Below are 25,900 nucleotides of genomic sequence, written 5' to 3' on the forward strand. Positions count from 1 at the left end.
AGCCTCCAACTCAATTCAATGCTCCTCTTTAGTAAAATGGATTAGATCAGAATTTAAACTTCTTCCACTTGATCCCTTTCCACCTGAGAAATTTCTATTGAGACCAAAATAGATATTCAAATCAAACATTTACTAAATTTTTTGATAAATTTTATAATTTATATATTATATATATATAGAATTATATATATTATATTTATAAATTATAAAGAAATTTATTTTAAATAATTCTTTGATATGCATACAATTTTACTATTTATTAAAACCTAAAGCGAATTTAAATACTGATATATATATATATGTATATGTGTGTGTGTATATATACATATACTTTATTTTTACACAAAAAATTCAATCTTGGCAGAATAGTTGATACTTTCTACTATTGCCATATTTTTCACAACTTTTACTTTCAGTTATGGAGTCGAAACTCACATTTTAAGAAGCTTTGGATTAAATAATTTCAAAATCCCTTTGAGGCTTTGATTTAGTATGAAAATTACTGAAAGAATTTGGGATAAACCAGACTTTTTAACCCAGTTCTAGAAGAACAATTGACTAGTAGGGTTTCCCTTTGGGATTGCTGCTTTATGATAGATGTGCAGGTCTGATTCACAGAAATTCTCCAAGTCAGATTCCTTCCTTCTCTACAACCTGATCTATATCCTTGGAGAATGGCACGCACTCCCTTGTCCAGCTTTTCTTGTTCTTTTCCTCTACAACCCAGGAAGCCATTTGACTTGGGGCTACAATGGGTGCTAAGCTGAGGACGTTATTAGGTGAGATGAGAATCATTACATGATTCTACAAATTATTCTTTTTCTCCTGACTTTCCTTAGTGAGGAGGATCACACGTCTTGCACTTCCTCCAACCCAGGACTGTGGAAAGGAACTAAGTCAGATACTGGGAAGCACAGCCCTCTGAATATCAGCTTTTGTTATTATTGGCCTGCGGGCTGGAGGAGCTGAGCTTCCATATCAACCCCTCCCTTGTGAAGTGGGAAGATCCCTAGTTTGGGAGTCAGGGAACCTGGGTTTGAATTCTAGGTTAATCTCTAGCCAGCTATGTGATCATGGGCCAATATGTTATTCACCATCTTTGAAGTAAGAGCAGTGCTTCTGTCTTATCTCAAAGGAAAATCAGCATCAAACCAGATCGTTTATGCTCATGGATTGGCACTGGAACACTGGACATTGGCATAGCAAACATTATTATTAATTTTTGCAAGGTTTTATACTTTCTAGAATCCTTTCATACAATTAACAATCGCATGAAATTAATAAAAAATAAGACAATTGTCTTATTTGATCAGCAGCCTTTGAAGAAGTTAAAGGAGAAGGTTATTATACCCACTTAATAGACCAATAAACTGAGACTCAGAGGAGAGGAAACAGCCCAAGGTCACAAAGGAAAATTACAGCAGAGATGAGATAGGAACAAAGATTTCCTGCCTTTTCTCCTCCATTTCTCTTTTGTGGCTTCTGTCCACATCGCAAAGCCAACAACTCTGAGCTTTTGGACAAGCGTCACTGTCTCTATAACAGCATGGCCTAGATGAGGCTCTCCAGTTTCTACCCATCTATCCCGCAGTTCTCTCCCGCTCTATCACGGTCCCCTTAAGAGTAGCCCCACCTACTCTTATCAATCAATATCACGTAGCCAATAGAAAATGCCAACAGCAACGCTTCTCGCCTCTTAACCTTGGGGGCGGAACTCTTACAACTCAACCACACTACGGAGTGCGGGTGGAAAGAGGGAGACTGAGATACCGGTTAACCTCTTCCTCTTTATTGGCTCAAGAGTGTAGAAATCGCTACTCTGATTGGCCTGAGTCGATGTCTTTTAAGGAGGCAGGTCCCGCCTCTTCGGCGGCGCATCATGTTCGGCTGCGCCGCCGGGGAAGGAGACGCTGCCCTTCTGAAGCGATGGAGCTCCCGGTAAGGTCTGGGGAGCTCACCTCTGGGGCGCCGTCCACCCCGCAGCCCCTATTATTCTAAGCCGTGGTAGCGGCCGGACTCTGCGAGGCTGGGCGGGCAGACAGGAACCACCAAGTTGTCGCGGGCATGGGGCCGGGTGAGAGGGGACGACGGGGCCCGAGGGAGTCGGAAGATGGGGGGGGGGGGGGGGGGGGGGGCGGGCTAAGAGGAGCGCTGCATTTGGGGCTGGGGGAGAGCTTCCTGTTGGCCTTGCTTCCGGGAGGCAGGAGGGCAACGGTTCCAGGAGGGGGTGTAGGCCCCGAGGCTGGGGCTCCCGGGAGGCGGAGCAGCTCGCCGGAGGTGGTGAAGGAGTGGGGAAGGCTGACGGGGAGCTCTGCTGGGAGGCGGGAGGGGATTGCTCCAGGTGGGGAGGCTCGCTGGGAAGATGACTGCTCAAGATGGAAAGACCTGTTTGGGGGGGGGTGCTGGAGGAGACCCCTGCTCAAGTTGGGGAGGCTTGCTTGGGGTCGGATGCTGGGGGAGAGCCCTGCTTTGGGGGCAGCACTGGGGACGATAGCCCAATGTGCGGTCCATAGGAGGCCGGGAGGCCTATTGTGGGGGAAAGGGGCCTTTTCAGAAGGCTCACGGGGGGTGGGTGGGTTGTTGCAGGTGGTCGAAGGGGAGGGCTGAAGGTGAGGGAGGCCTGACGGAGAGGCTTATGAGAGGAAATTATAGCGAAAGTGATGCTGAGAAGTAAGATTTTGGCTGTGGCTGAGGGAAAGACTCCTGGGAGGGGCGTGGCCCAAGGGCGAAGGGGGAAGGTAGGTTTGTAGTAGGGGGCGGGGCAGGCAGAGGGAGGTGTGTCTCTTAGTGGAAGGTCGGGGCTAGGAGAAAGTGAAGGATGTTGCTAGAAAAGTTTTTGGGGGAAGGAGGGAGGAAGCTTGAGATTGGGGGCGGGGGCGGGGATTAAGTGTGATAAGATTGGGGGAGGTATGGGGTAGGGATCTGGGGGAAAACCATCCGAGTTGGAGTGACTCTGAGAAATGGTACATGGGCCAGGAGTATATTAGGAGAGAGATGGAGCACAGGGTATATGAGTGGAAAAAGTAACTTGGGAAGGGCTTGGCTCTGAAAAGATTGACCCTTAGATGGGGAGGCTCTCATGGCCTCAAAGGAAGTACTCTAGTCGAAGATAACAGAGAAGAAAGGGACCTGGCTTGGGGCCCTTGTTGCAGACCTTCTACTAAGACAGCCTGCACAAGGATTTGGGATCTGATCCACCTGTCCCCCGACTATTGGTTTGCTAGTTGTGAATTTGGTCACTGGAGAGGGATCTATAACTGGAGGCCCCCTAGATGCCAGTTTTGGGGTACAGTGCTTGCATCTCTAGATACTGGCTCTGATGTGGAGGAAATCAGAATTCCCTCAGTGAATGAATGGTATAGCGGAAAGGGTTTTGAATTTGGATTCAGAGGACTTGGTTTCATGTAACCAATGCCCTAATTACTAGTTGTGCGACCTTGGACAAATCATCCCAGGCCTGAGCTTCGGTTTCCTCATTTGTGCAGTGAAGTGGTGGGCTAGCCCACATCTCATCAGTCATGTCCAGCTCCTAAATTTCCTTGCGGTAGGTGATAAGATAGCCATCTCTTTCCTCAGTCTCCTGGTATTCACTGTCTAATACCTGAATTCTGCCTGTGGACATTCAGGGGAAAGAAGCACATTTTCCCTTTGTGTCTAGTTTTCCCTTAGAACTTAACCCTCTTGTCATCTGACAGATGTTATACCCATTTTTGGCTTTGGAAGACCACTCAGAATCCAGTGATCCTCAAAGAGTTGAGCTGTGGTGCTTTTTGGGTGGGAGGCTGAGCTATTGGAAGAAGGATCTGGAGCCTCTTGTGGGAATGTAGTGACCTCTTCTTCTGGTTCTGACCTGAAATGGTCCCATGGCTGCTTTTAGCTCTTTCTGTCGAGATTGCCTCAGCAGTCATGGGAATGACAACTCAGGTCTTAAGTACCTTATTTTTATAATTATGTAGTCAGCTAGGGAAGGGCCTTTAGAGGTCATACATCATTATCTGTAACCTCTAGGTAGTGTGGCATATTTGAAGAACACTGGATTTGGGGTTGGGAACAAATCCCAGATATTACTTTCCAGATATTTAACCTTGACAAATCATTCAAACCTTTCTGGATCTCAGTTTTCTCATGTAAAATGAGGTGACTAAATTAGATTTCCAAGATACCTTGTAGTTTTAAATCTTATTAGCAGTTCTCCAGATAATTCAGGTAAAATTTACTTTTCTCTGGGCTATGATTTTTACTTGTCTTTTACATTGTCTCTACAGGAGCCAGATACATTTAGTTATTTATCTCCTTTAACTTTGAGAGCCAGTGTTGAATAATGGGAAGAATAATTGACATTTTATAAGGTATATTGGGGTAGATCTAAAGTTGGAAGAGACCTGAGAGACTATGTAGTCCAATTTTTTCATTTTACAGTTCAAGAAACGGAGGTCCAAGAATTTTTAACTTGCCCAAAGTAACATAAGTAGTAAACTCCAGAGGTAAAATTTTAATTAGAATGTTTTGACTCCAGAACTCATGCTCTTTCCATTGCACCATCCTGTCTCCTCCATCATCTAGGTTTTCTCCCTTGAAATTGAGAATCACAATAAGCATGCATTTTACAGATGTGGAGACAAACACACATTAAATGACTTGCCGGTGGCCATCCAGCTAGTCAATATGAGAGATGGGATCTTAATCCTAGTGTTCTTGACACCAAGCTCATAACTTGTTCCAGTACACTATGTTACTCTACCCCCCTTCTTAGCCCCTAGGATAGAGTGGTGCACTTCAAGTCTGGAGAGACCCTAGATTGGACCTTGACCTTGACAGTGCCTAGCTATGTGGCCCTGGAGTCACTGAGCTTCCTGGGACCTCCCCATCAGAATAAAAACATCATCTTGTTCTTGGTGAGGAAAGTTCTTTTGTAGACTTTCATAGGTGGGAATTATTGTGGTTATAATTGGGTTGGTTCCTAAAATAGTCATGTGATTAAACTGCCAGTAATTTTTTTTAGAGCTTATAGCACAGTGCTTTGAATGTAATAATCACTTAATATATGTTGACTGACAAAATGACTATATCATTAGTTCCAAGAGTTAAATCACTAACATTTTAATGAGTAACATTTGGTCACCAGCCTGGACACATAGGCTTCTACTCTGGTGTTTATTATACCTGCTCTGCTATAGGTTGTTCCTTATGATCTAAGGTCTCTGTACATTTAAGAAGTTCTTGGGGTGGTATAAGCAGCTTTATAAGAGGTAGTATAAGTTTTCTGTGGGTTCAGACTTGGTATATTGAAAGTCTGATGTTCATGGAATAGCTTGCAGGTCACTGTCTTAAAAGACCATACCATGCAGTTGTCTTTTAGGTTTGCAGATCACAGGTCTCCCTGATCTGTTCTCATCTGGTTTAGGGCCTTCCTCCCACATTACTCCCTCCCTCCCAGGAACTTTCTCCATTGAGAACAAACACCCTCCCTTTTCTTGAATGTGCACACATCCCCCTTTGCCTTAGTCCCGTGGTCCATTCAGCTTAGATTTTCTCAGACGGTTGTATCAAAGAATGCTTTCCTTACTTGGGGTTAAGTAGATTCTGAGAATTTCTTGAAAAGAAGAGGATATATCTAAGGGAGTTGCTTCTTTAGCTTTTTTTCCCCAGCACTGAGTACTGTACATGTAGCTCCTATGCTAGTGGTAATAGTGCCAAGGCTATTTGGTCCCAAGAGAGAATATTCTTTGTTTCTTAATAGAACTTCAGGTGACTTATCTTGACTCAGATAGGATTTTCCAAGTTTTCACTGATTCTTTCATTATCCTTTTAGCTCTGCAAAGGCACTTTGGAATTGGAGTCTTCCTTTAGGAATGAGAATGTGACTGTGGCCTTGTGGGCAGTGAGTTGAAGCATTCCTCCAAGCCATTCCCATTGTGGGACTTGGGGTTCCCACTCTGGGATACTCAAAGCTGCAGCTCTAATGCGGGATGGCTTTCCAAAGAACTGAAGGCATGTCCATGATCCAAGCCTTGGCCATGACAGTGGCAGAGATTCCTGTGTTTCTCTATACAACTTTTGGACAGGTAAGAAAGTATTTCTGGTGAGGTTTTTCTTAGTATGTTTAGTTCCCAGTATTCCATGAGCAGTAGGCATATTTTCTCTCCTAAGTTTATCTTAGCATGGCTGTAGCAAATAGGATCATAAAGAAATGCAAGAGAAGGAACCTTAGAGGCATCGTGTCCAACTCCCTTATTTTAGAGATAAGGAGCACTGAGACATGGAATGATTAAGTGATTTTCCCAGGGCCAAACAGCTGTCTGAGATAGGATATGAATTCATGTTTTTCGAATTCTAAGTCTAACACTCTGTAGTTTGCTGTCTTCCTAGCTACTAACCTCTGATAACTCTTTCCCAACAAAGCCTCTGTGGCATTGGAAAGAGTGGTGGATTAAGATTTGAGAGTTTTGGAAGTTTTTAGCTCTGCTTCTAAGTTTCTGTGTGAGTTGGAAAAGGTCATTTTAAGCCTCAGTTTTCCCATCAATTAAATGGGGATAATTTTGCCCTGCTGACCATTACAGTATAGTGTGGATCGGGTAAATTGTAAAAGTATTTTGAAAAGAGTAAAATGCTAACCAAAATGTGAAGTAGTAATATTTTTGTATTAGTTAATGAAGATGGAAGAATTCCATCTTGATTCTGAGAATGAGATCCTTTTTTTTTTTTTTTTTTTTTTTTTTAAATTTAATAGCCTTTTATTTACAGGTTATATGCATGGGTAACTTTATAGCATTAACAACTGCCAAACCTCTTGTTCCAATTTTTCACCTCTTACCCCCCACCCCCTCCCCTAGATGGCAGGATGACCAGTAGATGTTTAAATACATTAAAATATAAATTAGATACACAATAAGTATACATGACCAAAACGTTATTTTGCTGTACAAAAAGAATCAGACTCTGAAATATTGTACAATTAGCTTGTGAAGGAAATCAAAAATGCAGGTGGGCATAAATATAGGGATTGGGAATTCAATGTAATGGTTTTTAGTCATCTCCCAGAGTTCTTTCTCTGGGCGTAGCTGGTTCAGTTCATTACTGCTCCATTGGAGATGATTTGGTTGATCTCGTTGCTGAGGATGGCCAGGTCCATCAGAACTGGTCAATGAGATCCTTTCTAATGCCATTTTGACTTCATGAATTCTTCTTCTTGCATTAATTAGCATTTATAAGAATCTTTAACATAATTCTAAAATTGAAAGGTGTTTACTTCTAGGGAAATTGTTGAGTTCCTTCCTAGAAGTGGATGTCATTCAGTAGTGGAATTGGAGGGTTAGTTCCCCTAATATCTCAGATCCTGCCTGAGAAGCTGTAGTCCAGGTGGGAGTTATTCATTGAACTTTTTCCTCCCTACTTCTGGGGGCAGTCGGCATTTTCTCAGCTTCGGCTATCTCCCGGTCTGCGGAAGGTGCTCTTTGCTACAGCACTAGGGACAGTAGCCTTGGCTTTAGCTGCCCATCAGCTGAAGCGGCGCCGACGACGGAAGAAACAGATTGCTCCTGAGAAAGGAGGTGGGAAGCCTGGAACTGTTCCTATCCCGATCTTCATGGCTAGAAGAGTTTCATCAGTGAAGAAAGGTAGATTTGGGATGCTGAAAAAAGTTGTGGTCTGTGTTGGAAATGTCAGTTGGGTTGAGGCAGCGCCTGAAAGGAATATCATAGCTGGGCTGCCTGGAGATAACAGAAATAGCTGATTAAAAAGAAAGTATTGGTTGGGGAGAGCAGCTGTTTTTCAATGCTGGGTCTATTCTAGTTTATCCTAGGTCTATAATCTGTATAAACCCATACTCCTCCAACCTTCTCCCTTCTCTCTCTCTGTCACTCTGCTTCTTTTTTTAGTTCAACTAAACATTTGTGTACAGAACATTGTGCTAAGTGTTGGGGGAGATAAGTTGTAAAAACAAGCTTTCTGCCCTTGTGGAGCTTACAATCAATCTATTAGATACAAACATACCTATAATATGCAGTATTATTATTGAAGAGGAGTTTTCATGGAGAAAGTAGCCCCTGAGTTGGGCTTTAAAGAATGACTAGGACATTGAACAGGTGAGGACAAAGAGAGACCTTCCAGGTTTGGGGTAACAGTATATATATAAAGTTACAATCGAGGGTCCAATGAGTAAACCTGTTGGGTTAGCATACAGTACTACATGGGAGGAAGTAATAAGGCTAGAAAGGTAAAGTGTAGCATTCACATGTCATACACAGGGGTTTAAACTTAGTAGGCAGTAGGGAAATCACTGAAGATTTCTGAGCAGAGGAGTAACCAGTAGCCAGGCCAGGAAGTAAAGGATGATTAACTCAAAGATGTGCAAAGGTTGAGGGTGGGGGTGGGAGACTTTCAGTTTCTGGTGTCAGCTTTCCCTGCCCTTTTGTATTTCACAGGCTATTCCAGCCGACGGGTCCAGAGCCCCAGCAGCAAGAGCAATGACACCCTGAGTGGCATTTCCTCGATTGAGCCCAGCAAACACTCAGGCTCCTCTCACAGCCTGGCCTCAGTGAGGACTCCTTCTGAATATTCTAGCTCTATCTCGGGGACTGGATGATTTAATATGTAGTCCAGGAGTACTGACCATAGGGAGAGGCTGAATAGTATTGATCTTTTTGGCATTCTAATTAAAACAAGCATATACGTTCAGACCCAGGTTAACCACTATCAAGAGCAGAAGAAAAGGAAAAATTCTTTATAATTTACAATCTAAATAGGGAAATCATTAAAGACAAGTCAAATGTTAATATAAGTTCTATTAGTGTAATTCAAATTTAGGCATTACAGAGAACAAAGTGGGGTGTGATTGTCAGAGAAGATAGTGGAGGGGGTTTGACCTGGAGCTCCAAGGAGAAGAGAGAAGAGGGAAGGGGTCAGTTGTTTGGAGGAAAAAGCATAAGCAAAGACACAGACAGGAGTGCCTGGCAGAGTCCATGGAGAGGGAGTGTTAGGCAAGTTTGGGAAGGACCTTGAATGCCAGAATGAAGAATTTTCCAACATCATGTGCAGTATCTGGCCTAGCTTTTTTTTTTTTTTTTTTTTTTTTTTTTTAACTTCTTTGACAGGATTTGGGAAGCAGGTAGATCTGGGTTGTGTGGAAGATGGGCTATAGGTTAGCTTTGTATATATTGGATGGCACCAATCCCTTGTCTGGAAGCTTTTAGAAATGTACAGGCGTTTATTCTCTAATAGTTGAAAGAAAGATAAAACAAAACTCTGCTGTGCTTTGGGCTCAGTGCTTGTTGGGTACAGTGAAAGTAAATCTATTTCTGTTGTAGCAGTCATGGATCTAGGTCAGATCCTTAGCTTAAAGGACCTAGAGGGTTTTAGGCCTTGATACTGAGTGTTCTACTTTTGGATTTTCTTCCCCTTCTTGGAGTCTAGATGGTAGCAGTGAACTCCTCCAGCCCAACAGCTGCATCCTCGGGGCCCTGGGATGCTAGAGTGACTGAAGAGGCAGGGGCTGCTGGGGATGCAAATGCAGAGAACCTCTATATTCAAGGTACAGAATAAACTTTTCTTTGCAGTCTTCTCTAGAACCTCCTCCTTCTCTCCCCCTGCAGTTTCTCTTGAGACCTTGTCATGTTCTTCTGGGTGGTAGGTGCTCTCCCTCATGGTACTTTTCTTTGACTAGAAATCTTCCCATTCCTTTCTGTAAAAGAGAAATGAGGTCATTTTTCAAACCAGTAGGCTCTTTTCCCTCCTGGCATTACAGGTGTTCCTTACTTTCTATTGCTATACTTATTCAATATCTTGTAATACAGACCTGGGGTTCCTTCCCTGTATCTGTGCCTTTCATTCTGTATTTTATACCAATGTCAGGGTAGAAGGGAATAAGGCAACAATAGATATGCAGTTAGAATTGATTTTTAAGATTAGGTTCACCTAAACATGTCATTTCTAGGAACATGTTAGATGGAATGCCAGTGATTGCTTATAACATTGTCTTTTGATAACATTCATCTTGATTTATTGTCCCTGAGCATCAGTGGGAATTAACTTGTTGGAGACCAGAAGAGGAGGGAAGAGCTTCACCTTTAATTTCCTAGTGGAGTTGTTAAAGGAGGTAGTGTTTCCTTCAACCCAATTGGTGTGGGTAGAAGGTAAACTAACTACTTCTTTACCTTGTTCTCGCAGGAATGGAGCTGTTTGAGGAAGCATTGCAGAAATGGGAGCAGGCCTTGAGTATTGGACAGAGAGGAGACAGTACTAGCACCCCCACACCCTGGGACCATCTCAAGAATCCAGAGACCATTTCTGAGGTGCTCTCAGAGGTAGATGTATTTTTATCTTGGGTGGGATGGGGTGAGAAGATTGTGGTGGTGGTGGTGATAAGACCAGGAAGGGCTCTCTCCAATCGTGAGCAGTAAGTAGTAATGACTGCTGTCTTTATGTGTGATAAGGATAGCATTGACTCAGTAGCCACTGCTGGACCCAGTTGCAGTACATCTGCATTGGTTTATCCATCTGTATTTCATTGGGCTTACTTGTGGTCAAGGACACAACTGTGAGCAGCTGGTTTGGCATCAGTCTGTAAGTGTGGAACAGCAAAATAATCTGATCTGTGAGAGAGGATCTATGACCTTGGCCTCATTAACACTAGTGCTCTAAGTCAGGAATTTTTAAAGCTTCAGAATCGTTACATTAACCAAAAAATTTACAAATCTGTGCATAAGTTGAAAAGTTTTGCTGTTTACTTTTCAATATTCTTCATAATTCTGAGAAGTAAATGTAACATTAGAACATTTACATTAAGAATAAGAGTGCAATTGGGAGACAAGAAAAGACACTAAATTTAGAAATTTCAAATGTGAAAAATGTAAAACACCTAAACCTAGCAAACTTCTGTAGAACTCTGTTCTACAAATCAATTTGACATATCTTGCTGTAAACTGCTGTACTGTAGGTCCTTTGTCTCTTGCTAGAAGATTCCTCATTGTCTCCTAATTTGTGGTTTTGTCCTCACTGTATCCTTCCCGTTTGTTTTCCCTTTGCCTAGGCAGTATTGTTGTGGAGTATTTAATCCATATTTTGGTCATTTACAGGAAACTCTAACCAGGGCTGCCCAGTCTCTACAACCCCAATATGGCTGCATCAACTCCTAGGGTTTTAAGTGAGACCGAGCCTAGCAAACTCTTCCTCATTCCTTCTAAATTCCACTTTGAACTGAATAGGTTGTTAAACCACTTAGTTACAACCATAGCTTCTCAGATTTAAACTAAGAGCTTTTTGGTTGATGCACTCTTTTTGCTATATGACTGATAAGTTATTTTTGCAGAGGAATCATTGGGCTGAATTTTCAAATAGGTTCATGTCAGAGAGACAACATGTCAAATAGGCTCCATTACCTTAATCTATCCCTGCCTCAGGAGTGAAAATGACCCTTCCCATAATCTTTAGAGTTCATTGCTGAAAGTCCAGGATGTTTTGGGATTTTGCTTCTTTTTTCTTTTTCTTTTTTTTTTTTTCCTCCCCTTGCTATTTCTGGAGCTTTAGGTGGGTGAGGAAAGTTGAGGGTCTTCTTCTTGTCCATTGGACCCTGGCTCTGAGAGCCTGGTGGGGAAGAAGTTAATGTTGGATTGTTTTTGTTTAAAGCCAGAGTCTCAGAAAAAGGAGTTTGCTGAAAAGTTAGAATCCCTACTACACCGGGCATACCACCTCCAGGAAGAGTTTGGCTCTACATTCCCATCAGATAGTATGCTCTTGGACCTAGGTGAGCTGAAGTGGAAATCTTTGGGTAAGAGGTAGTTTGGCATGGTTTGATAATTTGTGAACATAGCTCGTGTCCTTGATCCTTTTTCTTCCACTCTCCTTTGGCATATGGTTTCCATAATCATTCTTTCTCTATGATCTCCAAACTGTCCTTTCAGGGAATGACATAGAATGTTAGCACTGGAAGAGACCTTGAATTGTTAAGCTTGTCTTACAGGTATAAAAACTGAGTCCTTGTAGAATAAAGGAACTTGCTCATGATTCCATCAGTAGATATTAACAGAATAAAACTAGAAGCCAATTTCTATTCAAAGTCTTGGATTGAGTGGTCTTCCTCTAACACCCACTTTCCCACTTTCTTCCCTGGAGGCTTATACATACACACACACACAGAGAGTTCCGACAGTGTTGCCTAACAGGTTCTTATGGTGGTATTTTGATCATTTGGAGTTTCTATCTATCTTTCTTTCTTCCTCTCTTCCTCCTTCCTTTGACTCCTCTCTGTCCTCCCTTCTCTTTCTTTTTCTTTTTTCTCTCTCTTTTTTTTTTTGACAGCCAGACTATTTGTACTGAATTATATTACGTTCTTGGTCTAATAGAATGAATAATAGATTACGTTTATATGGGGCTTTAAAGGTTGTGAATTAGTTTACTTGCATTATATTTACATTATTGCATTTATTAAGCACCTACTCCATGAAAGACAAGGAGAATACACAGAGAAACAAAACAGTCCTTCCAGGTATAGTATACTGGGGAAAACTTGCATGAAGTTAAGACAGGATAAAATATGTACATTGTAGTATACATATTCCCTTCTCTGGAACTCAATTTCTACCTCTGTAAAATGAGCAGCTTAACTTAACATCTCAAGGTCCCTTGCAATGCTAACATTTTATGCTATTCCCTCAAGAGATAGTTTGGAAATGAGATGGAAAGAATGATTATGGGGACAATATGCACAAAGAGAGTGGAGGGAAAAGGAACAAGGACACAGGATCATGAAGAAAAGATCCAGGTTCCAAGAAACTTTGGCTGATTTCATCTCTCCCCATTTTCTCTAGAGAGAACTCTCATGCTGCCCCTGACAGAAGGTTCACTGAGACTTCAGGAAGATGATGACAGTCTTTCCTCCGAAGATTCTTTCTTTTCTGCTGCAGAGGTGACTTGAGGGCATTGCCCAGGATAGGAAGAGCTAGGGTATGGACTGAGGGTTTCTTTTCCCAGTATTAATCCCTGTAAACTAGAATAGGACTAAGAAAAGTGTCCAGGATGTCTGACTCCGTCATTTTAGAGATAAGCAAACAGATCCAGCTAGGGAAAGTGATTTACATAGGATCACCCAGTGAATCAGTGAAAGAACTCATCTTGTAATTTATATCCAGACTCTCAGCGTCTTGCTCCTCCCACTATGGGAAAGAGCTTAGGAATTTGGCAGTGCTATGTACTATCATTTGACATAATGATGGGGTAGATTAAGTGATTCCTTTCTCTAATTGTATCTAGAGTTACATTAACAAGTATAACTCGTTTAATTTAACAAGAAAACCTAAATTCAGTATTGTCAGTCACCAATGCAGGACTCTTTTGTGTTTTTCATCCTTCCCAGTCTAGAACTAGTCATATAATAGGTGCAAATTGTAATTTTTTGGGAGGGTGATTAATTCTGACTTTTTCTCCTTTGTCTTTCCACAAAGCTGTTTGACTCCTTACAAGCTGGACATCTCCCTTTCCAGCTCTCTAGACCAGCTGCAGCATATGAGGAAGCCTTGCAATTGGTAAAAGAAGGGAAGGTTCTATGTCGAACACTAAGGTGAGGGACCTAAAGAGCCTGACATCTCACTTCTCATATGGTGGAAGGTGAAAACTGGGATGAGGACAGGTTTGGGAGTTTTATTTCAGGTATTTGTGATGGCACTCTAGAAAGTATAAGCAAAAGGAAGTTTAGAACCTGATAGTCTCATGAGCATCAGGGTCATTACATCTTTACATGAACACTTTACATCTATTATTTCTGTTGAGCCTAAGAATGCACCATCAACTTTGTGAGGTTAGGCACTCATTTTCAGATAAGGAAACTGAGACTCAAAGGCTAAATAACTTGCCCAGGGTCTCATAAGAAATATCAGATGTGAGATTCAAACCCAGGTTTTCTTGATTACTACTTTCTTGCCTGCTTCTTCATCTAGTATACCATACTACCTCTCCAATTTCATAGGGCCATAAGATTCAGAGTGTGCTTGAATATATCATCTAGTCACATTTCCCTGTTTTAAAAACTAGGAAATTGAGGACAAGAAAAATTAGTACTATGTTGCGTCTCTGATCTATTGAAATAATAGATTGCTGCAATGGGTGACAAAAGGAGTCTAATGTAGTGTCTGTGAAGTTGATGAGACTGATGAATAAGAACATGGTGAGGAAAAAAAGATTAGAAAAGAAGGAAAGAGAAGGAAAAAATAAATTAGTTTCATAAAAACTAATAGATGGCAAATTAAATATGTGCAGATTCTAATTTGGGGAAAGGGTTTTAAATACACATGCTATGTAAGTTCCTATTTTAGTATGAATTCCTGGCAATGGTCAAGACAGAAAAAGTATTTCTGGATGGTTGAGGTAAAGGCTTACAAGCTATCGTATGAACCCATTGTGTTCTACAGAAGTTTGCTAGGGTCCTGTGCAGTGTTTTATAAGTTGAACCAGATTTTTTGGCAGGAATTAATGATTTTTCTAAATAAGTTTATGAAAGGCCATCATTTCAGAATTGAAGTTCTTTCTTTTTTTCTCTTCACATTTCTTCAAATTACCTCATCTTTACTTTGTAGTAGTGCATTTGTCCCCAATTAAAGAACCATGACAGAAAGCAAACTATAGGTGTTACTACTTTGGGGTATGGGATAGTTTTTTTTACCTCTTGCCCATTGTACCCCAATTATCTTATTGACTTAAAAGACTTTGTGACATCAGAAAGGCTCTAGCTTTAGACACTTATTTTGTTCCTTCAGGGCTTCTTCTGGTTCTAGGAATCTGTGGCATGATCATAGCTTTATTGTATTGTATTGTATTGTATTGTATCCTTACAAGGCACATTTCATCCCACATCTGACTTAAACAAAACATAAAGGTAACCTATAATTGCACTACTAGTTTAATTCATTTTTTTTAACCATTCTCAAAGAGATGTAAAGGATGAAACATTTAAACTTTGCTTTTATTATAAATTTTTCTATCAATAGAAAGAGTTAAATAAACACACAAGATAAAGGTTAAGTTCATATCAAAAATGCTTAACCATTTTAGTTGATATTTTTCACCAGTTATATTCAAAGCAAAAAAAGAAAAATTTACTTTTTTTTTAAAAAAATTTTGAGTTCTGGGTTCTCTCTCCCATATCCTCCCCACAATTAAGATACTATATGTGAAGTTATGTAAAATGTTTCCATAAAAGTCAAGTTGTGAACAAAAATCATCTCCCACCCTAAATGAAAATAAATTAAAAAAATAGAATGCTTTGATCTGTATTCAGATACAATCAGTTCCTTCTCTGGGTATGGATAGGATTTTTCATCATAAATACTTCATAGTAGTCATGGATGATTGTATTCTTGAGAACAGTAGTCATTCATAGCTGGTCATCCCAGAACATTGCTATTACTTTGTGTACAGTACTTTTCAATTTGCTTGAGTTCATGGAGGACTTTCCAAGTTTTCATTTTGTTTTTCTGAGAGCATCCTGCTTGTCATTTCTCATAGAACAATAGTATTCCATCACAAACACACACCACAGTTTATTGAGCCATTCCCCAATTGATGAGCATCCCCCCAGTTTCTTTCTTTTTTTTTTTTTTCTTTTTTTGCCTTAAAAAGAGAGCTGTTATATTTTTTTGTACAGAAAAGTTATTTTCCTTTTTTTTTTCCTGAATCTTTTTTTAGTATTCATGCCTACTAGTGGTATTGTTAGGTCAAAGGATATGCATGAATTTATAGCCCTTTGGGCATAGATTATATCTTTTGATCATTTATCAATTGAGTTATAGTTTTCATTTTTTATAAATAACTCTGTTTGCTATGTTTGAGAAATGAAACCTTATCAGAGAAACTTGCTTTGAAAATTTTTCTACAGTTAGGATTGCTAACTCCCCCTTTCCACTCATTCTCTCTCCTCCTTTCATCCTGTCCCTTCTTAAAACTATTTTGTTACTGACCACTCCCTTCCCCAATATGCCCTCTCTTTTATCACCCTCTGAAGGATTATACTCCTAGGAAGTTGATTTCTTGGTTGTAATCCTAGCTCCACTGTTCCCTGGAATATCATATTCCAAGCCCGCCAGTTCTTTAATGTAGAAGCTGCTAAATCTTGTGTTATCCTATCTGTGGCTTCACTATACTTGAATTGTTTCTTTTTAGATGCTTGCAGTATTTTCTCCTTGATCTGGGAGTTCCAGAATTTGGCTATAAAATTCTTGGAAGTTTTCATTTTGGAATCTTAGGAGGTGATTGGATTCTTTCAATTTCTATTTTACTTTCTGGTTCTGGAATATCAGGCCAGTTTTCCTTGATAATTTCTTGAAAGATAATGTCCAGGCTTTTTTTTTTTTTTTATCATGACTTTCAAGTAGATCAATAATTTTTAAATTATTTCTCCTAGATCGATTTGCCAGGTCAATTGTTTTTCCAGTGAGATATTTCACGTTTTTTTTTTTTTTTTTTTTCTTCTCTTCATTAGCTTTCGGTGTTTACTTTTGTGGCTTTCTCAATTCTTTTCCTAATTTTTCCTTTCTCCTCTCAAGTGAAAATCTACTTGATTTTTAAAGTGCCTTTTGAGCCCTTCTATGGCCTGGGCCCAAATTTTATTTTTCTTGGAGACTTTGGATGGAGGAGCTTTGACTTGGTTATCATCTTTTGAGTGTGTGTTTGGATCCTCCTTGTCATTATAATAACTTTCAATGGTCAGAAACTTCTTTGGTTTTCTGCTCATTTTCCTAGCCTATTATTTGGCTTTTAACTCTGTTAAAGTAAGGCTTGTTTCCAGGGTGGAGAATGTACTGGCTTCAGGGGTTTTGTGCTGCTATTTTCAGAAATCCTTTTCTGAACCTGACCACAAGCCCTCTTTTATGCCCTGGAGCTATTAGGAGTGTCTATGCCCCACAGGGTGAGATCAGGAGCAACAAGCAGAACTTGCAAAAAGAAGCAAGTTTAGGCTTGATATCAGGAAAAACTTGCTCAACAATTATGTAGAAGTGCCATCTCAGGAGGGGACAGGCTCTTCCCTGTTAGCCATCCACTTTTTGTTTAAAGAATTCTATTTGTTGGGTGTGTCACATACTTGTAAAATTCTCTTCTTCTGTTCAGCTGGCTTCTTGGCTGCTTTGTGGAGAGCTGACTAGAGCGTGTACCTGCTGGCTGAACCAATGCACTTCGAGGTCATATTCACATGATGAGATGTGGCAGAACTCAGTGAAGGCTCATGTAAAAATGTTTTATAAAATATATCCACTGTTAGTAAATATTTTTCAGGAAGCTTGAGTGGATAGAGAGGAATTGAAAGCAAGGATCCAAATCTCACCTCTGACACATACTGACTGAGTAATGCTGCAAGTCACTGAGCTTCTAGGAATCTCTCTTAATGTATAGATTGTAGCGAAAGTTCTGCCCTGCATTGGAAAGAGTTTTCTTACCCAGATTTTCATTATACTAATGAATTTATAGGTACAGTCTCTATTACTATATCTATTAAAATATACATACATATTTATACATACATGCACATACAGACTTTTTTCCTTTTAAAGAGGTCTCATTTTAGGAATGTGCCCTGTGTTTGGGGGCAGTCTGTAGTTTGATCAATCTCAAGTCATTCATACATCCATTCAGCCCATCCACAAACTAGACAAGACTGAAAAGATGAATCAGAATTGTATTCAGTGCTGTGGAAGAAACCTCATAGTTCTCAAGCCCTTCTCAGTGGAGGAGGCTGAACTTCAGCCCATCTAAAGTCATAATGCTGGCAGTAGAGCTATGATGAGACTCTCCGAGTTTCCCAACTCCTAATAGTCCCAAGCTGGCTCTCTTCTCTGACTGATGTTGTCCTCTTCTGTTTTCCTTTCTAGGACAGAACTTCTGGGTTGCTACAGTGATCAGGACTTCCTGGCTAAACTGCACTGTGTCCGGCAGGCCTTCCAGGTAGGTGGGAGCCTAAGAAATTAGGAAATGTCATTGGGATGAGGGGACAGAATGAGGTTCCCCTTTTACTTAACATAGGGTCTTTGCCATCTTCTCTCTGAATAATTTTGCTACCTTCCTTTGGTTCCAGGTTTTTTCCCCCCTTGCCCATTCTCCACTGGGAGAACTCTCCCAGCCTGTTGGAGTATATGGGCCTAGGGACCTAGCACCTGGCATATTGTTCAGATAGATGCATAGATAGGAAGCACTTGATTATTCTATTTATGGTGCTTTGGATTCTATGGATGTTGACAAAACAAGATGTTCCATCCTTTTAAGAAGTTTCCCTCATCTTGGGGGAGACCATTTGGTCTTTGTACACACATAGAGGGTGTTGGGGGATAAGGATGCTGGTTTGGGGACCAGGCAACCAGTGTGGAAAAGTGTGGCTGGCTTTTTCTTGATGTGTTAGTTTTTCAGGCAGAGTCATCAGTCACTGAGTTGACCTCAGGGTGGAGTGTCCCAGGATCCCAGCATCCAGTGTAGGGGGAACAGGAAGTGGAGAATGTTTTAGGAATTCTCAGATAATGTCACTCCATTGAATCCCTCCATTCTTCCCTCTCAGGGACTTCTGCAAGATGAAAGTAACCAGCTGTTCTTTGGGGAGGTTGGGAAACAAATGGTGACGGGCCTGATGACCAAAGCTGAAAAGGTAGAATGTTGCTGTGTCTGGGTGTTGGGTGGGCAGAGGGGCTTGCGTGAGTGTTGAACATCTTGGCTACCCTCTAGGTTTTCAGCTTTTTTTTTTATGGACCTTGCCTCTCAGACTCCTTCTGAAAGTCACAAAGCCTGAATTCTATTCCTGGCTAGGCCACTGACAGGCATAAGTAATAGTTAGTGCTCATGATTCTTACTGCTCCTTCCACTCTCACTTGGGCCTGCTCCTAGGGAATGCCATCCAGGATTTTGGCCTTTTCCCTACTTCTTACCTTTAGAGGGAGACCCAAAAGTCTTTCCTGTTTGTAAGGTGAACCCATGTTTCTTTTCCCTTTTTAGAACCCAAAGGGCTTCTTGGAGAGCTATGAAGAGATGTTGAATTATGCCCTGAGACCAGAGACCTGGCCTACCACACAGCTGGAGCTGGAGGGGCGAGGGGTGAGTTGACCCCAGATGCTGGGGCATTTGCATGACTTTGACAGATTGTTAGCTCCTACAGATTGTTGGAGCCTTGTGCCATTTATCAGAACCCCTTAGCAGGGGGAGATTGTTGGATAATATTGGATTCCTTTCAACTTCCAGGAGTTTCCCATAGGCCCCACTGCTGCCAGGGAACGAATGCCTCCAAAATGGGTGGGATTGGATAAACTGTCAGGGAAGGAGAAGAGGTCCTTTCTCTGTCCCTGAGGTCCCTGGCTTCAGGAATGGAAGCAGAGAATTCCCTGAGACTGGGCTCCCATGGCCCCCACCACTCAGGGTCTCTAGGAATTGGGACATAGCATGCCTGGGCTTGTAAGCTGATAGCTTGTTGGTGAGCCCATAGGGTTAGACTCGGTAGATCATGGGATTATAGTTAGGTTGTTTCTCAATCGCTCTGAGAGATTGGGGTGGGGTAACCCTTCTTGTGAGGGCTCTTTCAGGTGTCCTCTTACTTGCCCAAGCTGGCTGGGGCCCAGGGCAGGGTGGACAACTCTGTAAGGGCTTCTTCCCAAAAATAAATATTGTAGGAGTTGTAGTATTTTGTAAGGAGCCATACATTCCTACACCCTCTCCAAGGGTCATCTTGACTTTTTAAAAACAAAAGTAGACCTATTTCTGAAGCTGACCAGCAGGAGGGAATCTCTTTATGAAAAGTAGTGTGGTACTATACTAAGAGTTAGGAGAGGGACAGCTAAGTGGCAAAGTGAATAGAGCACTAGTCCTGAAGTCAGCTGGTCCAGAGTTCAAATCTGGTCTCATACACTTAATATTTCCTAGCTATGTGATCCTGGAGAAGTCACTTAACCCCAATTGCCTCAGGGGGAAAAAAAGAATTGAGAGAACTGGGTTCTGGTTGACTGTGCCATTAATCATCTAGTTTCTCCATCTGTAATATGAGAGGATTTGGACTCGATGAACCCCAAGATCCCTTAAACTTGTAATATTATTTCTGTTATCTCTCCTGAACTGAAATGTCACTTTCTCCAGGGGAGAAAGGCCCAAGAGGGTCCTTAGGCAGTCCCAGCCCCCTCATTGCCTGGCTCCTTCCTGCCAGGTGGTATGCATGAGTTTCTTTGACATCGTGCTGGATTTTATTCTCATGGATGCCTTTGAGGACCTGGAGAACCCCCCCTCCTCTGTGCTTGCTGTTCTGCGCAATCGCTGGCTCTCTGACAGCTTCAAGGAAACGGTAAGTTTCCCTGTAGCTCTTTCTGCTCTTCTCTTTCCCTCCAGTCTCAATTTGATTATCCACTGCGTCAGACTTAACCTGCTACTTGGATCCTAGATAGTTAGAATTATTATTATTATCTCCTTCACTCTAGCCAAAGCCCTGGACTAGTGTTGTCTAGAAGGAATAGATAAGGACTTGAGGGGAGGGAAGAAAACTTGGAGAGAATGTAAAGGACTAGCAGGCAAAGAGGAAACTGAGATGCAGGAAAACTTGTAAAACCGCAAAACATCCTGCACCTTCAGCTTAACTGGGGTAGAAGTTTGGTATAATGAAAAGAGCCCTGGCCCTAGAGTCCGAGGTCCTTCAACACCCACTACTAGTATGAGGTTGAGCATTCTGATTTCTGGGATCCCCGCAGAGGGAACTTGTTTCTTGATTGGCTGAGGTGTGGTGGGGATGGTCTGAAGCTTCTCTGAGTGCAGTGATTTTGTCTTGTCCAGGCTCTGGCCACTGCCTGTTGGTCGGTTCTGAAAGCCAAGAGGAGGCTTCTGATGGTGAGTAAGGTCCAGGAAGTGCCTTGGCTCCCAAACACCCTCTCATCACGAGACACTTAGACTAAACTGCAAGCATGTGCCCACGCTTTCAGTGCTTCTGAAAGAGAAGCAGAGTCTTTGCCTTCAGGATGTTTATAGTCTATTAGAGGAGATAACAGTTCAAAAGCAGTAGAGGGCAGTATACAGTCATGTGTGGTATAGGTAGTAAATGTGTAGGAACAGAGAGGAAGAGGAAATTATTAAGGGCAGGTGTGGGCAGGGAGGCTTCAGGACTTGAGCTGGACCTTGCAGGATGGTTACAATTTGGACAATGAACTGGGGCATTCCTGGCAAGGGTCCCAAAATGAGTAAAAGCTTTCTATCTGGGTGTAGAGGTGATTCCTTTTGTGCTGAGTGCTGGAAATAGACAAATTGAACTCATCCCTATTCTCTAGAAACTTGCATTCTTTTGGAGAACTCGCATTTCTAAATACAAAGGAGGTTGGGGGAGATACAGGACGTACATGATAATTCATGGGTCATGGCTTCCTTTTCCAGGAAAAACAGTGCCATTTGACTACTTTGTCTTGTTCCAGACAGGTGGCTGCTAATGGCTATTTTGTTACCCTCTGCCTTTCTAGACTATGCAGGTAGTTTTTAGATGAGGTACAAGTTCTGTTTAGAACTGTAGCTGGCCACAGAGCAATGAGTACTTTCTGACTGGTGCTCTAAGCAGCCCAGCTGATTTCACCTCTCTTTTCTGACTATAGGTGCCTGATGGCTTCATCTCCCATTTCTACTCCGTATCGGAGCATGTTAGCCCCGTTCTTGCCTTTGGCTTCCTAGGGCCCAAACCACAGTTAGCTGAAGTCTGCACTTTTTTCAAGGTAAGATGTTGGCCAGGGTAGGAGCTTTGACTTCATTACAGTTTATCAGTAGATGGGGGGGCTCTAGAATCTATTTCCTTTCCACTACCATCCTGCATCCCCATCTGTTTAGGATTCTCCATGAAGAAATCAAACTGGTAGGTAGGACTGATGGTGGGATGGCAGCCGTTTCAAGAAGCTTCCAAGAAGGGGATGAGGCACTGTGCTAATCTTTTGTTCTCTTTCCAAAGTAACGTTTGATTGTTCTGCTGCTCTTTGAGTTAATTGTGCTTATAGAAAAGCACTCTGTAGCATTAAGTGCCATATTCCTGTGGTGGAGCTGGGTTCTTTCTTCTTAATGCTTCTACTTTAGCTAAGGAAGAGGAATAATCCATCCTGTGTAAGTTTATATCCTAATTGACAGAAAACATTTGCAAAATCACATGAGAAAAAATATAATCAAGATCTATATTGGATGGGAGAAATGCCCTAAGAGAGCAGAAGAGGAATGGAGATCATTGGAGGGCTGGAAAGGCTTAATATAACAATCACAACTTGATCTGGGCCTTGAAGGATGATTTGGATTTGGTAAGGACAACAAGCAAGGAGGAATGAGATCTTTTAAAGCTAGAGAGGCACTTCAGAAATACTCTGTCCAGTTCCCACATTTTATAGTTGAAAAAACTGAAACTCCAAGGAATGAAATGATGGGCCAGTGTCAGATTGGGAATAGGCAATAAAGACAGGATGTAAACCCAGGATTCAGCCAAAATGAGAAGTGTTAGCAGTGGCCCAGAGCAGCGGTGGTCTGGGATGGGAGATGATCCCACTCCAAAGTGCCCAAACCTTCTCAAGCTCAATTTCCTCACTACACAATGGGGACAATAATACTTGCAGTACCTGCTTTACTGGGTTATTACAGGCTTGAGTGTTTTTCAATCCTTCAAAGGGCCGTATGAGTATGCTGTTGTTGGATAAGTGGGTCTGTCCATGGGAGTCAGATTGTAGGGACTAGAAAAATCCAAACATAACCCCTTTCCCTCCATCCCCAGCATCAGATTGTGTACTACCTGAAGGACATGTTTGACCTGGACAACGTGCGCTACACCACTGTGCAGTCCCTATCGGAGGATATCCTTCAACTGTCCCGCCGACGCAGCGAGATCCTCTTGGGTTACCTGGGAACAGAGCCTGTCCGTGAGATGAACGGGATGTTGCCCCATGAAAATGGACCTCTGGGGGAACTTCATTAACTACCATGCTTCCCTGAGGAGGGCTGACTCCTCTCCTCTGTCCTCTCCTATGGCGATGGGTGCTTGCTCTCTCCTGAGGGGCCTGAGGGACCACAGCTCAGCCTCCTCTACCCTCTCCCCTGCCCTGGCTTCCCTCAGTCCCTTGGCTTGCCCTCCATGGAGGGGTTTACCAAGCCAGGGTCATGGACCAGCCGATGACTTCCTCTTTTCCCTTGCTGTGGAGTTCTCGGTCCTAGATCTCAGCTTAGAAGGACCAGTAATGATGTCCCCTCCTCCCTTTCTGTCAGTCCCTATATATCATACAGTGGTGGTTCCTGGGCCATGCTCAGGAAGCCAACATGTCCCCCCAGACTCTTTTCCCTCAGGAGCCAGCTGGCAATGCCTTGTTTGTGAGGCTGGCAGTGAAGGACAGCATGGTCATCCATCTGGTTCATAGGGGGCTCAGACACGCAGCAGGGGAATGTGTCTTGTGTAGTGGAGGCAGGGAGGCGAGGAAGCCTCTGCAGAGGCTGACAACAGTCGGGGTGCTCTGCACCACCGTCTTTGGGCTGGCCCTTCCATTGGCCAGATTGGGGTCTGGAACTCTGGCAGCTGCCGTCAGGTGTGATGGTGAGAGAGTGACGGAGGGAGGAAGACTGTGGAGTAGAGGGAATGGTGAAAGCAGGACAGAGAATCACAGGGAACAGGTGGTGGAGCAGAGAGAGTGAGTGTGTGTGCACACGTGTGCATGTGTGTGTATGTGTGTTAGAGAGAGCCAGCCTCTGGTCAGAAAGCGATTCCCTTCCTGCCTTTGACACATCCTGCTGTGGGCTGTGATCCTGGGTGAGGCACTAAACCTCTCGGGTCCCCCCGAAGTCTTTCTAGGACTCCCAGTGGTGGGCGTTAGGCTCTTCTGTTTCACCCACAGAGAATAGCTTACGGAGAGTTTGAGAGTATTCATAGAGTAGGAACACAAGTGACTAAGAGGATGATCACTACAAGAGAAAACAAGAGAAGAGAGTGAAGGGAGATAAGAAGGGTCACAGAAAGGTAGAGGCAGAAAGAGGCAAAATATCATTGAATCCAGCTCTTTCATTTTACAGCCAAGGAAACTGAGGACCAAGAAGTGAGATGACTTGGCTCAGAATTGTCCAGCCAGTTGGTGACAGATTTGAGACTTCACTTTAGATTTTCTCATTCTAGATATAACTGTCTTTATTATACCACAAATCTCTGGTCTGCTGACTGGAGTAAAAAAAGTTATTTAGAGTTTGCCAAATATATATATATATATATATATATCAACATCCCACCCTGTCCCCTCCTTCCAGCAAGAAGGAAGCAGCCCTGAAGACAACCTTTTTTTCTGCACTTTATTGTACTGTGTGGATGTTGAACTGAAGGTTCGTTGCTTCCTAGCCTCCACCTGGAACCTCCACCCTTGCACATTTATTGGGTGTATGACTTGGAATATTCCTGAGCTGTTGGACTTGGGCTATGTTCTGAAGAGTTTTATTCTCTTGAGAATTGCACAAGCCCACTTGCACTTATTGTTTTGACCTTAGGGTTCCAACTCCTCCTAACTACCAAAGCTAGCCTACTGGCTTTGTCTATGCCATGGCCAGGTGAATGCCTGCCAGCATAGACAGTGGGGCCTGGTATTTGGATGAAATTCATAATGTGGGCCAGTACAAAAAATCATCTGCTCTTTCATCTGCCAACTGAACTTCCCCGAAGAATTTAAATGTCATTTGAAGAGCCTTGTTTCGCCATCATTTTCCCCACTAAAAATTGGGATGTTACTCTACCTCTGTCATCTGGAAGATTCCTGGAAGTCCCCCTGGAAAAGGAGGAAAAAAATCTCCTTGGTGTCCTGAAATGCTATAGAGGCCATCACCCCAAAGCAGAAGGGGCTGCATTTTTAGCTTCTAGAAATTCTCTTTCCAGTGTCCTTCCTGGGGAAGCCATCACTACCAAACCTTTGTGCTCTGGCCCTTGGTATCCCCCTGACCAATAGCCTCCACTATGATTGATCTGTCACTGAGGTTGGTTTTCATAGCCTCATGACTCATATGGAATGAGCAGATGTGTGGAAAGAAAGATGAGAGGTAAATGACAAGTTTCCCTCCCCCTTGTTTTCTTCAAAAGATTTTAAACAGATGTATTTCCCAGAACTTTATATTCAACCAGAGAGCAAAGCAAATACTCTATGTCAATGTAATCTAAGTTTAGAGAGCTGTATTTGGTATTCCAGCCAACATAGTTGGCCACTCTAGATAAGTTACATTAGCATTTTTCTAAACTATCCTCATTTTCAAGAGTTTTTTTTATCTTAGTTCAGCAGACTCACTTCATTCACAGCAATTACAGCATTGTGCTTGAGTAGGACTTTTAAAATTGCCTTACAAGGGGGCAGAAAAGTTGGATTGTCCTATTTATTGAGACAGCTTTAAAAAGTTGATTTTGGATCAATTTTGGGATTTTTTTTAAAAAAATGTCAAGAAATGTGTTTTGGGGAGAAGGATCCTGCATCAAATTTTAAGAGGAATAAAAAGATTGGAATGAGATTTTGTAAAATGTATACATTTGCCTTCCTGATAGATTTTGTTTGCCTGTTCCTTCTCTGAGCCACTCATCTTACCCAGACTTCTAGAAGATATGAACCCTGACCATTCCTGCAATTTATAACTCTTGATCATAAACTTGCATCTGTGGCTATTAACCTAAAGAATTGTTCACTTGGGAGGGCTGTGTGCTTCATCTTCTCTTAATCTCCATTCCTCAGAGATGCTATTTGTCACACTCACACAATCTATGAATGTAATCCATCCCTTTTTGTTTTCCCCTCTGATCTAAAGGTGTATTTCTCTTGGTTTTGTTTGTTTACATATCCGTGAACTGCCTCTGACTCTGATTTGCAGCTTTTACCTTTTGTATGGTAGGTAGAGTATGTTAACTGGAGTCAAATAAAAAAAAAATTTCTTTCATTTTTCACTGTGG

The 25,900-nt window shown here is 42.2% G+C and overlaps 1 protein-coding gene across 4 annotated transcripts; it reads left to right on the forward strand.

Moving 5' to 3' along the window:
* Nucleotides 1–1,855: 1,855 nt before the first annotated feature.
* On the forward strand, nt 1,856–25,894 carry MIGA2 (mitoguardin 2). Of its 4 annotated transcripts, none has more exons than XM_031954781.1 (17): nt 1,858–1,938; nt 4,754–4,895; nt 5,813–6,065; nt 7,406–7,616; nt 8,424–8,536; nt 9,412–9,529; nt 10,165–10,301; nt 11,623–11,740; nt 12,804–12,901; nt 13,437–13,552; nt 17,850–17,922; nt 18,527–18,613; nt 18,958–19,056; nt 20,153–20,287; nt 20,770–20,823; nt 21,573–21,689; nt 22,721–25,894. In XM_031954781.1, exons 3-17 carry the CDS (start codon nt 5,970–5,972, stop codon nt 22,919–22,921), a joined length of 1,773 nt encoding a protein of 590 aa, XP_031810641.1. In that variant the 5' UTR covers nt 1,858–1,938; nt 4,754–4,895; nt 5,813–5,969; the 3' UTR covers nt 22,922–25,894. The 4 variants fall into 4 exon arrangements, with proteins under 4 accessions (XP_031810640.1, XP_031810641.1, XP_031810644.1 ...); XM_031954783.1 differs by lacking the exon at nt 1,858–1,938 and adding an exon at nt 1,995–2,074; XM_031954780.1 differs by lacking the exon at nt 4,754–4,895 and having other exon boundaries at nt 1,856–1,938.
* Nucleotides 25,895–25,900: the final 6 nt, after the last annotated feature.

Source organism: Sarcophilus harrisii, chromosome 2 (assembly GCF_902635505.1).
Source record: "Sarcophilus harrisii chromosome 2, mSarHar1.11, whole genome shotgun sequence".
NCBI classification, from domain to species: domain Eukaryota; kingdom Metazoa; phylum Chordata; class Mammalia; order Dasyuromorphia; family Dasyuridae; genus Sarcophilus; species Sarcophilus harrisii.